This window comes from Chenopodium album, chromosome 15, assembly GCF_948465745.1.
Source record: "Chenopodium album chromosome 15, dcCheAlbu1.1, whole genome shotgun sequence".
NCBI lineage: Eukaryota > Viridiplantae > Streptophyta > Magnoliopsida > Caryophyllales > Amaranthaceae > Chenopodium > Chenopodium album.
In genome coordinates, this window is record NC_137848.1 from 4,209,478 (window position 1) to 4,222,404 (window position 12,927).

General features: G+C 34.0%; 2 protein-coding genes across 5 annotated transcripts; one reads left to right on the plus strand and one right to left on the minus strand.

The window, feature by feature from the left end:
- The first annotated feature begins 260 nt into the window (after positions 1–260).
- LOC145581642 (uncharacterized) lies at positions 261–6,487 on the plus strand. 4 transcript variants are annotated; one of them, XM_081638665.1, is made up of 5 exons: positions 266–1,059; positions 1,171–1,216; positions 2,813–3,244; positions 4,878–5,148; positions 5,968–6,487. In XM_081638665.1, the coding sequence occupies exons 1-5, from the start codon at positions 719–721 to the stop codon at positions 6,117–6,119; spliced, it is 1,242 nt and encodes a 413-aa protein (XP_081494791.1). In that variant the 5' UTR covers positions 266–718; the 3' UTR covers positions 6,120–6,487. The 4 variants fall into 4 exon arrangements, with proteins under 4 accessions (XP_081494792.1, XP_081494790.1, XP_081494791.1 ...); XM_081638664.1 differs by having other exon boundaries at positions 264–1,216; positions 5,982–6,487; XM_081638663.1 differs by having other exon boundaries at positions 268–1,216.
- A 447-nt stretch (positions 6,488–6,934) lies between these two features.
- Positions 6,935–8,975, minus strand: LOC145582738 (uncharacterized). The gene is made up of 5 exons (XM_081639744.1): positions 8,631–8,975; positions 8,077–8,228; positions 7,770–7,819; positions 7,606–7,680; positions 6,935–7,522 (listed from the first exon to the last, which is right to left on the minus strand). The coding sequence occupies exons 1-5, from the start codon at positions 8,971–8,973 to the stop codon at positions 7,138–7,140; spliced, it is 1,005 nt and encodes a 334-aa protein (XP_081495870.1). The 5' UTR covers positions 8,974–8,975; the 3' UTR covers positions 6,935–7,137.
- Between the last annotated feature and the right edge of the window lie 3,952 nt (positions 8,976–12,927).

Sequence of the window (12,927 nt, forward strand, 5' to 3'; positions counted from 1 at the left end):
CAATTTAAATTGGTTTTGTTATACGTCAATGATTTGCTAATAAGTTTTGATGCGCAATATGTTTTAATTTTTAAGGTTTTATTTATTAATCAACTATACTATATCGATTAGAGATTTCCTAACCTATTTGGATTTTCGAGCATGCCAGCAGTCATATCACTATTCCACATAATTCATAAGCCATTTTTTTTCTTTCCATTTTTTGAATTAAAAATTGATGACACTTCAAGATGACAAGTTCATCCTCAAATCATTTGACCCCACATCAAACTAAAACTTTTTTTTTTTGTTTGTTTAAGAAAATCAAATTAAAACTTATACTTCAAAGCTTACTACTACTTTGATTTCGTCCGTATATTTATTGTATTAATTAATTAAAATTTTACATATTCATTAAATTTCCCTATTTTCTGCCATTAATTCTCCTAAGTTGATGGTTGATTTTCAGTCGACTAATTCATACTGAAGAACAGGGCGAAAAGGTCTGGTTTTTATTTTTGTTTTTTTCCCACAAATTTTTTAATACATTTCTTGGGTTATGTTCAATTTAAAGACCCTCCTTCTGAAATCTTCAATTTGGGATTTTTTTGTTGACCTAATTTTTATACCCAAAACTTCATTGATTTGAATCAAAATTGATGAAATTATGCCCAATTGACAAGAATTTCAATCTTTGAGCAAATATACAACAACCCCATCTTCTCTTTATATCTTATAGATGGAGAAAGAGAAGAATAACTCAACCCCACTTCTTCTCCCACCAAAAAGTGGGACCCACCATCAAAATCATCCTCCCAAAGATAAACAAGAACAAGCAGAAGGGATTATTGATAAAAATGTTGTTGTTGATGTAGATGGTGAAGAAGTTGATACCCAACTTGATGAAACCCTAAAAAAGCTTGAATTTTTCCTGAGATTTCTGTGTTTTGATCAGACAAATCCCTTGAAATTTTTGGTTTCTTGGTTTGTGTTCTTAGTTGTGGGTGTTGCAATTCCTGTGTTGATAATTGAGCTCACCCATTGCTTGGATTGTGAAGATTATCAAGTCAAGGATTTTGAGTATGAGATTCTTACCTCTCATCTTATTCTTGCTGGTGTTTCTTTGATTTGTGTGGCATACAATATTAATAAAAAGGGGTTTCGAAAATTCTTGTTTGTCGATCGATATAGGGGGTATACTGCCCGTTTCAAGGATCAATATATCAAAAAGATTAAGGTAAATTATGAATTCATTGTGTATCAAAACTCGAAATGGCCTGCATTTTGGGGTTTCTCTTCGAATTCGAGCTGTATATATTCATGGATGTTACTCTTATTAGATTGTTGGTTGATAAATTGTTCGAATTTTAGTTGTATGTATTTATGGATGTTACGCTTATTAGCTAGTTGGTTGATAAATTGTTTGAATTTTAGTTGTATGTATATATGGATGTTATTAGTTTGTTGGTTGATAAAATGTTCGAATTCAAGTTGTATTAAGGGTATTTGTATTGCTTCTATAAGAAAGATTTATGCTTTTGATTTATCAATAGCATTTTTTGAAATTTCTTTTCTTTCCTGTTGATTTCATGAATGCAATCCACATTGTATGTAAAATGGGGCTGGTCTCAATTTCAAATGTGTTAGTTTTTCTCAAATGGATGAAAGAGCAAATTAGTGGTTTCAGAATCTTGAAGAGGGTGATTTTAAGAAGCTTGGGATGATTGATGGTCTTATGCTTACCTTTAGGACAAATGAAAGTCAATGTTCCGACGGCATATCTGTGGATACAGGAGTATTAGCCAAAGCCTAGAACTCTAAAATTATGCAACCTTGGCTCTAACCAGTCCAAAGCTATAGAATGAGTATTTCTAGAGGACAAACAAACCACTTTGTTAGAGTTGAAGTTTTTTAAGAGATTCGTAATCATGAAAGCCTAAGGCTTTTTTTTTTTTTTTTACCATACTTTATGCGTGCTTGAGAGACTGATGTGTTAAGTGCTCTGAAACCTGTTTTGGCTTCTAGTGACAGATTTTATGATACCTATCTGATCACGAGTCTAACCCATCTCAGTGTCCGGCCAACTTCAGTGGATAGCTATTACCACCTTGTTTCAGGCCGAAGTAGTGGTACACGGCCACTAACTTTCAAAGTCAACATTTATTTCTTTTGATGTATATTATTTATTGCCAATGAAGATGCGATTCGCTGTGACCTCATGGTGGCAATATTGTTTGGATGATGAAATTCTTAGGCAGTTGTAGGCTTGTAGCTACATGCAAGTTTGGGAAGACTTAGATTCCTAATGGCATCTACGTTAGGTCAAGTAATGTAATTAATTTATTGGAAGCCAATTTTTTAAGTATAGATCAGCAGTACTGTTCTGTAAAGCTGTACAATTTATCACAATTATATTAGAGATGGTCTCCCAAGAGTCTTGTTTGATACACTTTGTATCTCCTGCTATTCTTGTGTACACTCAGTCTTATCTATCATAAATAATGGGTACAATTCAGTAAGTCACCTTTGGCTGGAGCCGAAAATCTCGGTTACTCTTAGTGCTTATATTTTCAAACCGATTGATTATATCAGTATCTTTTTTATTTTTTCTTTTTGGGTACGAGTAACTCATCACATGGTTTTTCATATAGAATCCTGTTACATACTATGCCATTTTCCAAGTTCCACTCCATTTGTTACAACTAATATTTTCTTTATAGTTACATAGGACTTTTTTTTTGTAATTAATGCTTTATTTGTTACAAACAATGCTCTGTTCCTTAACCATTTTATATATGTACCCTCATAAGATCTTGCCATAACTTTTCCTCAGGGTTCATATCAACTGCTGTTACAGTCACTGATTCCATGTTGCATCTTGAAGGCGCTTCATGAGATCATGCGCATGATATACGTGCAAAACCATTCATGGTGGTTGGCTTGTTTTAATGCCACAGCTTTAGTAATATCTTGGACATATCTGAGTGCAATTTCACTGGCAGCCTGCATTCTCTTTCATGTAGCCTGCAATTTGCAAGTCATTCATTTCAATGATTATGCAAAACTCTTGGAAAGCGAATCCAGTATAATGACTTTGATGGATGAGCACATGCGGTTGAGGGGGTATCTCTCCAAAATCAGCCACAGATTTCGAATATATCTTATCTTGATCTTCCTATTCGTCACTGCTAGCCTGTGTATGACTCTTATACAGATCACTGGTATCAACGGTAGAGTAACTTTCCTAAATGGTGGAAATTTTGCTGTAAGTCAAATTCCCTTTTCACTTTTGATTTAAATTATTTGTGTTTGTACTAGAGTTACAATGTACTACTCTGACATAATATGCATGATCACAAGGTGTGTGATTGTCAAGATTTAGAGTTTTATGAACTTCAGCAAAACAAAACTAGAAATTTTTTGTGTTGATAATGTATAGAAGTTTTTACTTAACCTGTTAGCAAATCTCAAACATTAAGGCTTTGTTTAGAAGTTCTTTGTATTGATACCTACTTATTATTGGGCAGCCCTTCCTCGGGATCTGTTTCCTAAAACCAGCTTCCACGATTACAGATAGGGGTCAGGTTTGTTTGGCATATATGCCTTCTGCCCTTCAAACAGTATGGGAGCCATTCAGCTTATCCATCAATGAGAAGGGGCTGCAGAATACTAGAACCCAATTTCTGCAGTGATGACAGGTTACTGCTGCATTGTCCATGAAGTCCAAATAGCCCCGGCTTCCACAAGTCCTAACCTTTGATTAAAAGTTGAATTGGTGAATTAATGAGCTCGATACACTCTCTTGCATAGTTGTGTGTTGGTGTATGATCTGTATATATGAAGAAATTATAAAGAAAACACCCCCCCCCCCACTCTCACTCAAAGCAAAAGTTACAAATGAGCCGAACTATTAGATTGACAGAAGTATGCCATGTTAATGTGCAGAATATATGTTATCTTTGTGCTAGATCCTGAGAAAGGCTTGAATCTATCTAACCCTAAGAAGGAAAATCAATTTGAAACTAGTAATAGAGTCTAATTATTAATTAGTTTTACCAACAAACCTTTGGTGAAGTGAAGCTATTGATAACAGAAATGCCTCATTGCTTTGTATGGTGATTGGGATGGATGATATACTGATGTTTTTTTCTATCATTGATCGATGATCTTACATACATGGAAGTAGGGCTAGGTTGTTGACATCAAGGAGCTATGCATTTCTCAAAGCTGTATGCTACAAGATACATGTCAGACTTGTGGCATAGTTGTATGTATAAGCTGAAGTTCATAAAATAAAGGATGCAGAGTGCTAGAAACGAGGATTTTATAGCAAAGTGACATCAGGAAGTGATTAGAGATTATTGTGTGAATTCTACTTAGTGTAAGTGGCAGGAAACAATATGTGGTTGAGCTGAACATATTCACTGGATGCTTTTAGATACTCCATTGAAGTGATGTAAAAAGGTGACTGTAATAGGAGAGCAGAATCAACAGATAGATCCAGGATTAAAATTTCGGGGGAGGGCTGGACTGCCAGAAGGGGACCTCGTATATCATTTTTACCCTAGGCTTTTAGATAGTGAAGTGGTCTTTCCCTAATTTCTGATTCTTATTTCTACTAAATGACTTTCAGACCTTTTACAATATTCCTTTGTAAGAACATTGCTTTTGTGGGTTATTTTGGGACTTCCAGTTTCAACTAGTTAGGAGTAAGGCTACATGCCTCTTGGCCTCCCAAACCTCGTCAACAGCAGGCACTAAACTAAATGGTAGTCATCACTGTTGTAGCAAATAAGATCTTCAGTGTCTTTGCCTATGCCGTTTAATTAAATAATTGCTCTCGCTCTACCATTTCCTTCTTTTCTGTGTTTCTAACTTCTGTCTACTCCTGATTTTAGGTAACTTCAATTGTTCAAGTTGTTGAAACACTTCTTTGCTTGCATGCTGGTACAAAGATTTCCTCCAGAGCTCACGCAATTGGTTCAGTGGCATCTAGATGGCATGCACTAGTAACTTGCAAGTCCCTTGATGCAGGAAAACGTTCAATGTCGATGGGCTCATTGACTTCAAATTATTCTGACAGTGAATCGAATTTGCTAGATGAAAATGCAATAATCAGCCATTCGCAATTTGCTTCTGTTTCGTCATATAACAAGAGGCAATCTTTTGGTAAGTCTAGTCTTTTTTTTTTTTTTTTTTTTTTTTTCCATTAGGACACCTATCTTACACTCTACTGTCCCAACACCCTTTTATTTAGTGTTAAGTAGTTAACGTTATCACCCTTGCTGTACTATTGAATGGCAGGAAAACAAAATTACTAAAAGAATTCTAACTTTGAGGTGTTAAACATACATATTTACCAAATCATCCAAGTCCATTAGCTTTAGAGATAATTTCTGAAAACAATATTAGTCAAGACTAGAAACATTTAATTTATCGTATTTTGGATGGATTGGTTTACCTGTAAACCGGAAACCTAAGATGCATGTTAACGCCTTAAATGTTTTTGTTGTTTTCTATTCGCAAATTAAGGATGTCAAGACAAATTATTTGAACATTTCTGTTTCTAAGGCCAAAAATTGTAAAAATGTATGTGCATATTTCAAGAATATTCTTTCATTTCCACTTGTTATTAATTTCTTAAACAATAGATTCAAAATCTGGAGTAATTTTAGTTATTCCCAACTTCTACTGCTTCAAATGATAAGGATGTAAATGAGAACAAACCCTGGATCAGTGAAGTCTTATACAACGAAGAGAGATATCCTGGGGCAGAATAACTAAGATTAGCCTAAGAGCTCACCTTGTTAGCTTCTTTATTCACTATATACTCCACATGCCCTCCATTTTATTCCAATGTTTTGAATTTGAGTTCATATTGTTTTGTGATATTTAAGATGATAGTGGAAATTGTATTTTCGTATGTATGGTTTATGATTAGTGCTATTTCATACAACATGTGTTCATTTTACTAAGTGGATATTGCAGTGATGTATTTGCAGACAAATCCTGGAGGGCTCACATTGTATGGATGGACAGTGGATCGTTCGCTTTTGTCTACAATATTTGCAATCGAGCTCTCACTAGTCCTTTTTGTATTGGGTCAAACCATTGTTTTCTCTTCCCCATCAAATGATTGACTTTTCATTCGGTACTAAAGTACACCATGAATCACTATCATCTCATGTTCTGAAGTCGAATTGCTTTTGCGTGGTTCAAAGGTCTCGTACCAACTTGAAAACCCAGTTAGAGCAAATGTCATTTCAGAACTTTTTTTGTTCGCTTCCTGGGATTCTTGCTGCCATTACGTGCTGTATTTGGTGCACGAGGCGGAGCCACGTGATTGTTGATTATACGAGTGTAACATTCTATTTTGTATATTCTTTTGTAAATAATAGTAAAAGCATTAAATTACTCTTCATTTGTAACCTTATACGAAGTATGTAACAGTGACAGTTTGTATACATGAATGAATGTGAATAAACATGATCACGAGTGCTGTTTGTTACATTGTTGTTTCTCCTCTTGCATAAGCTGTTTATTTTTGTGAAATCAGATATTTGACTATAAACTTGATTTTAACCAAAAAAAACTAACATGCGCTGACCTAAAATATGCTGTATCAATAGATATTCATCTGATGTCATTTGTTTTGATATATTTTAAGATAATAAGGCATCAGCCTTTTTGGAAAAGTTCTACCTCTGCCTCAATATATTGTCTAAAATAATTGGACAATTGGACTTTCTTGGTAATAAAAAGGTGTCTTTAAATGAACATGTATAATTATGAGATTTAAAATATGAATATTTTTCCCCTTTTTTTGTGTGTAAGTACAGAGTCATAAAAAGGTTAATGATGTAGACAAAATTTGATCTTACAGGGAACACTTTCAAGATTGTAACCAATCTAGCTTGTTGACAGGTCATCTACATAAATACAAGAAAAATAAAGTTGAAATATTAATAGATTTAATAAAATCTTAACAAGCTAGAATTTTTATAGTAAACCCGAAGTTCCATTTCAACAGCTACAACACTCATGAGAAACCAATTAAAAGAGAATAATCTCATTCTCTGTATCGTTCCAATTTTATATTTTATATGATGTCTCTGAGAGACGATAAGACTGAACATATAAGATCAAACAAGGTGGCTCCTATCGATTCATGGCTCTTCGTGCCATAGCTCTCAAATTATCTCGTGCCAAGGTAGACCTTCTATAAATTCCCATGAACTCTTCTCTCTGTAACCTCAATGCAAATGCAGCATCTCCATCTTGGTTTGGAACTCCTCTACTACTGATCAAACTAGCTTCTTCTGATCTTCTTGATACTCTAAGCCTTCTGCTCAAGCGCGGATTGCTGTTGTCAGTAGCTTGATTACTACTGCTGATCACCCTTTCAGTGCTTTTCCTGCGCTGATCGCTCACTTTACTACTCGCAGCTGCTGCTGCAGCTGCAATCCTCGACTCGACTTCTGCAGGGAATAAAAGCTGTATAGTGTTCCAAAGCACTGTGTTTATAGTGCAGGATCTTCCATTACTGCCAAAAATTCATCAACAATCATATAAAATCTGACATTAATTAATACCAAATATGAAATTTGCACTGATTTGTTCAAGTACCTTATCAGCTGTCTACATTTTGGACATCTTTTGCCACATTTTTCAGCTGCAGATTTCAAGCAATTCTTGCAAAAGCTAAAACACCAAAGTTCATGTTACATTCAAAAATTGGAATATTACAGATGATTCTTCTCAATTTTATGATGTAAGATTCTGAATTTTACCTGTGACCACAAGGAGTTGTGCTTGGTTCATAACATGTGTCCAAGCAAATCTGGATAAATAAAAGTAACCATTTTAAATTCAATCCATGAAAATTGAAAACTCAACTATTGTTTTATGTTCACAACTTTCATAGTCACCTCAAATCACATAAAGTCGACTTTAAGGTGATTAGATTGGAATGACTAAACCTGTCGTGTATACAATACACCCGTTGCATAGAAGTTTTCGCCTAATCAGGGCGCTAAATGACGATGGTACTATGGGGAAAAAAATGACAAGCAAAATCAGAAAGTAAAGCTCACTTACAGCACAAGAAAGTTCATCTCTAAGACGATCCATACATGGAAGTGTTGAAGAACTTGAACAATTAGCAGCAGCAGAAGCAGCATTTTCCTGCTCCTTTTCTTTGGTTTTTTCTTCTACTTTCTTTGGTAAATCACTTTTACCCTTTTCTGCTTCTACCCATCACAAAAATCCTCAAAATATTCAGTAAATTGAAATTCATAACTCTAACTTTAATAATTATTAATATTATTAACCCTTCTTCAATTTCAATGAAATTAATTGGAAAAACAACTTTAAAAAAAAGGCTAAAAATTTTCTGTAAATTCAATTTAGACTAGGTTACTCATTTCACTCCAAGTATCCATGTCAAATCCCCGACACTTCAATTTGTGCCAAAATCTTTGATTAATTCTCAAATTGATCGTATGACGTATCCATGATCAACTCGAGTACCCGAGTCCGAGTAACATAGAATCAAGACTAATTCACTGAAAACCCACCAGACCCCATCAATCAAAACACCAAAAATACACCAAATTTTCCAATCAAACCCAAAAAGGATTCAAAAAATATACCTTTAAGATTACTGTTTAAAGATTCATCATCAACATCAAGATTAAAAACTGCAATAGGAATCGAACCAGGGCGAACCCGTCTTCTCTTTTTTCTAGAACTAGTAGAAGGAGATTTCACAAGTAAATCAGAACGTTTCTTGCCTCTTAAGTTTCTTTCAGGGGTATCTTCAACAACAAGTGTAGAAAGTAGGGTTTCTTCATCCCATCCCGCCATTGCTGCAACTGATTTGAATCTTGGGCTAAACATACTCATATTATTACTGCAATTTTCTGGGATTTGGGTTGAATTATTTGATGGGGTGTTTTTGATTTTGGGGGTTTGGGTTGAATCTTGTGTCACCATTGAAGAATGTTGAGAAACAGGGAGGAGAGAGAATGAGAGAAAGGAGATAAAGGACAAATTTTGAATCTGAGACGTTTAGGACAAGCCTTTTCGGGGCAACGGTCGAATTTTTTTGGAGGAAAATGACTAGTTACTTGAGGTAAAAAATTCAGCCTTTTTTTTAAAAAAAAAATAAATTAATTAAGCAATTATCAACTTTTTTACATGGCTGACCAACGATCATGATAGTTACTTGAGTTCATTATTATTATACTAGGGGTTTTAGGGGTTATTCGATATTATAAGGAGGGTCAATATTATCAGGTAAAAAATTTGTCAATTACAACCGATACAGCCGGTTTTGTGTGTAGCCGGTCACACCGTGTGGCAACCTATAATAAAAAGAAAGTAACCCCTATATCACTGATTGAGTAATCCCTGTAAACCTGATTCAGTAATCCTATAACACTGACGAAGTAACCCCTTTAATACAGACAAAGTAACCCCTATTAGACTAATGAAGTAACCTTTATAATGGTTGGTCACACGGTGTGACCAGCCACATATAAGAATTTAAAATACCCAATTTGCGGGTAATAACCATTAAAATTTACTTTTGCAAATTATAACCGAAAAAGTAATCAACCATATTAAACTACAACCATAATCCGATTATTGGCCACTTTCACCATAATGTGACGTTATTGTATCAATAAATGATTCCAATCCAAACTAGTATTGGTTGGGGGTTATTTTTCATACCAATAAATGGTTATGATGTCATATTTCGGTAAAAATGGCCGAAAATCGGATTTTGTTTGTACTTTAATATGTTGGTGACTTTTTTGGTTGTAATGTGCAAAATATAAACTTTGATAATTGTAATCCGCAAAATGGGTGTTTTTAATTGGCAAATTTCCTTACAGGGGTTAATCAGTCAATATTATAGGTTTGATGCTTAAAATTGTTAAACAATGTATTCTGTGTTCGACTGCCACACATAAGAGTTGGTAATTGCTGAATTATTTGTTGGAACATAAAATATTTGTAAAATCAACCAGGGTTTCTTTTTTTTTTTTTTTTTTTTTTTTTTTTTTTTTTTTTTTAAATATACCACTACCCATATTACAACTAAAATTAAACATTACATTTTTTTTTCAAGAAAATTTAACACTTTATTTTTTTTCCTTTTTTTTTTGAGGAAAAGGAAAATTTAACATTACATTTTATTTTTTTGACGAGAAGAAAAAAAAATTTCATTAATAAAAGATAGCCAAACGACACTTACAAACAATTCCTAATAAATCTAAAATTCCAATACAAGTACAAATCACCTTAGAACTAGTTACATCGCAAATTCGATCAACGGATCGCCTTAATAAAAAAAAAACTCCATCCAAAGCAATACAATCCGTGAGTTAGCACTAATTCAACTTGAGATTTACGAATGAGTAGTTGTTTGGGTGAAAAAAAACTCATATGGCCACCTAGATACTTTTGGAGACGATGAAACCCTAAATCTTCAATCTTTAGCCCACAAAAAAAAAAAAAAAAAAAAAAAAAAAAAAAAAAAAAAGCCTAATTGAATAAACACCATCATAAAGATGGAATCCATTTATTGAAAGCAATTAAAAAGTTTTTTAAAGCTTACCACCGATAAAAACACCAATGGAAGCCCCTACAAAAATTTACAATTGAGATCAGAAGAAAAAAGATGAAAGAGAAAGAGAAAAAAAAAAGGTGAAGAGTGAAAACCTTCAAAAAAAAAAACAGAAAAAATCTAACAATGAAGGCTAGAAAAACCCTCTCAAGGAAAAACCCTAAAAGAAACCAACATTACATATAATTAGTACCGAATTAATAACAAAAAAGGATTACTTTTAAAAAAAAAACATGGATGTGTAACTAAATCTCTCAATAAACACTTTTATTAGGGGAAAAAATGGATGTGTAACTACATCTCTCAATAAATCCCCTTGGAACTCTCTATCCCTTCTCTTTGTCCTCCTTGATTGTTATTAGTCGTTGTCATCGTTTTCATCTTCGATGAAAACTCCATGTTATCTCATTTCACTTACATCCTCCAACCATAGTTCTACATTCAAATCCTAACATCAGTGTAACATTACTCTCGAATTCCATCGAAGACGCCAACCTAATCTTGATATGATGTTCCATAAATGACATTAATCAACAAAAAATACAATTAGATTATTTTAGTGTAGTTATTTTAGTGGTGAGCAGAAATTCCGGGTAACTAGAATTGACACACCAATTAATATCCTTCTCTAAATGCTTCTTGTACATCCAACAAGGGTAATTTTCCTAGTCTTCCAGGTAGTTTTGAAAGATCAAGTCTGCATTGACATTAGAATTCTGATATATTGGGTTAACGAGAAAATTAGACATGTAAAGCATACTTTCACTCTCCGATGAGAGCGTACCTTCCCACACTCAGCACCTGTCTCTGCGAATGATGAATATCGACTCAGGTGTAAAATACACTTCCTGTTGACACAAATTGAAAAACTTGCCAAATAATTTGTTCCCACTTCACTGATGTAGGCCTTAATCTATGACACACAAATTGAAATCCTTGCCATTACATATTTATATTACTCAACCGTCACCTGCCTGTCTTCCATCATTTATTTTTACAGAAAATATCTAATGAACCTGGGCTCTTAAACCAATTGTGCAAGGAGTGTGGCAACCAAATTACACAAACAAGCCACCATAAAATACAACGAGATTAAAAAAAAAACAATACCATAACAAATTAACAGCACACGAAAGCTTCACATGAAAACAAAATCAAGGCAACAAGAACCCATCCCTTGGCTCACTTCAACTCAAACCTCTTCAAACCGACTAAAAAAATTACACACGTCCTATTTTCTGGAATGAAAACAATAACTAGACATAGTTGATAGTTCTTAACAAAAAACAATTCAGCTGATGATGTATGGTGGTTTATTACCCTTTCTATATGTTCCACCGTGGTCTGTAGCATATAGCTAAGTACCCAGATCATAAAGCAATACTATATTAACGAAAAATATTTAATCTAGCAAAAAAAAAACAATGAATATCAATACAGACACCAGGGAATTTACCCTTGTGTATATGACGAGCTTAACAACACAGCCAAGCATTGAAGAGCAAACAACCAACAAAAACACCCTATCCGTATAGTTCATAAAAAATATTGAAAGAATTGTACAACCATAGCAACAAACCTAAACAATAAACAAAATGGTATAAAGATTCCATCAGATAAAGAATGACAATCCATACCAGTAAAAACTCACAGATAAGATACATATTGAGAAGAAACAAACCGCGCAATAACGAAAGCCAGCCAGTAGAAAATCATCACATATGAGGAGGGAAATAACCCACCAACCAATTTAAGCATTGTGAATAGATGCAAGGATGATTCATAAATAAACAAGCAGGTGAAAGTGTGAAACGATAACAAAATCACAAACGTAACTTTGCTAGATATTTTATTTGCTGAACTCATGAAGCAAGACAGCATAACCCATGCAATTATGCAGCAACCAAAGACAGAGGAGTCACAGGTCACATTTTCACCTTCTCACTATCAAAGATGGATAGAAGACTTAAATTGAGCAACTAAGCCAAAGGATACCATAGCACAATCCACTAATTAATGCTGGGGGAAGAGAAACAGTGGCAGGGTTCTTATATATTTTTCTTTTATTTTTTATTTTTTTGAAGCAAAGAGAGGACGGGCAGTCGGGCAATTATTATAGCATATCAATCTCCGCTAAGTCTAAAATACTATACCGATACATACCAATATAATCGAGTTCTGAACTACTACCGGTATCATCTAACATGCAAAATTTTAAAGAAATCGAAACATAGCCATCATATCTAATAAAAGAACCCTGTTGTCCATCACAGGGTTCCTATATAGAGCAAGAAAGATGAGCTAATTTGAAGGAG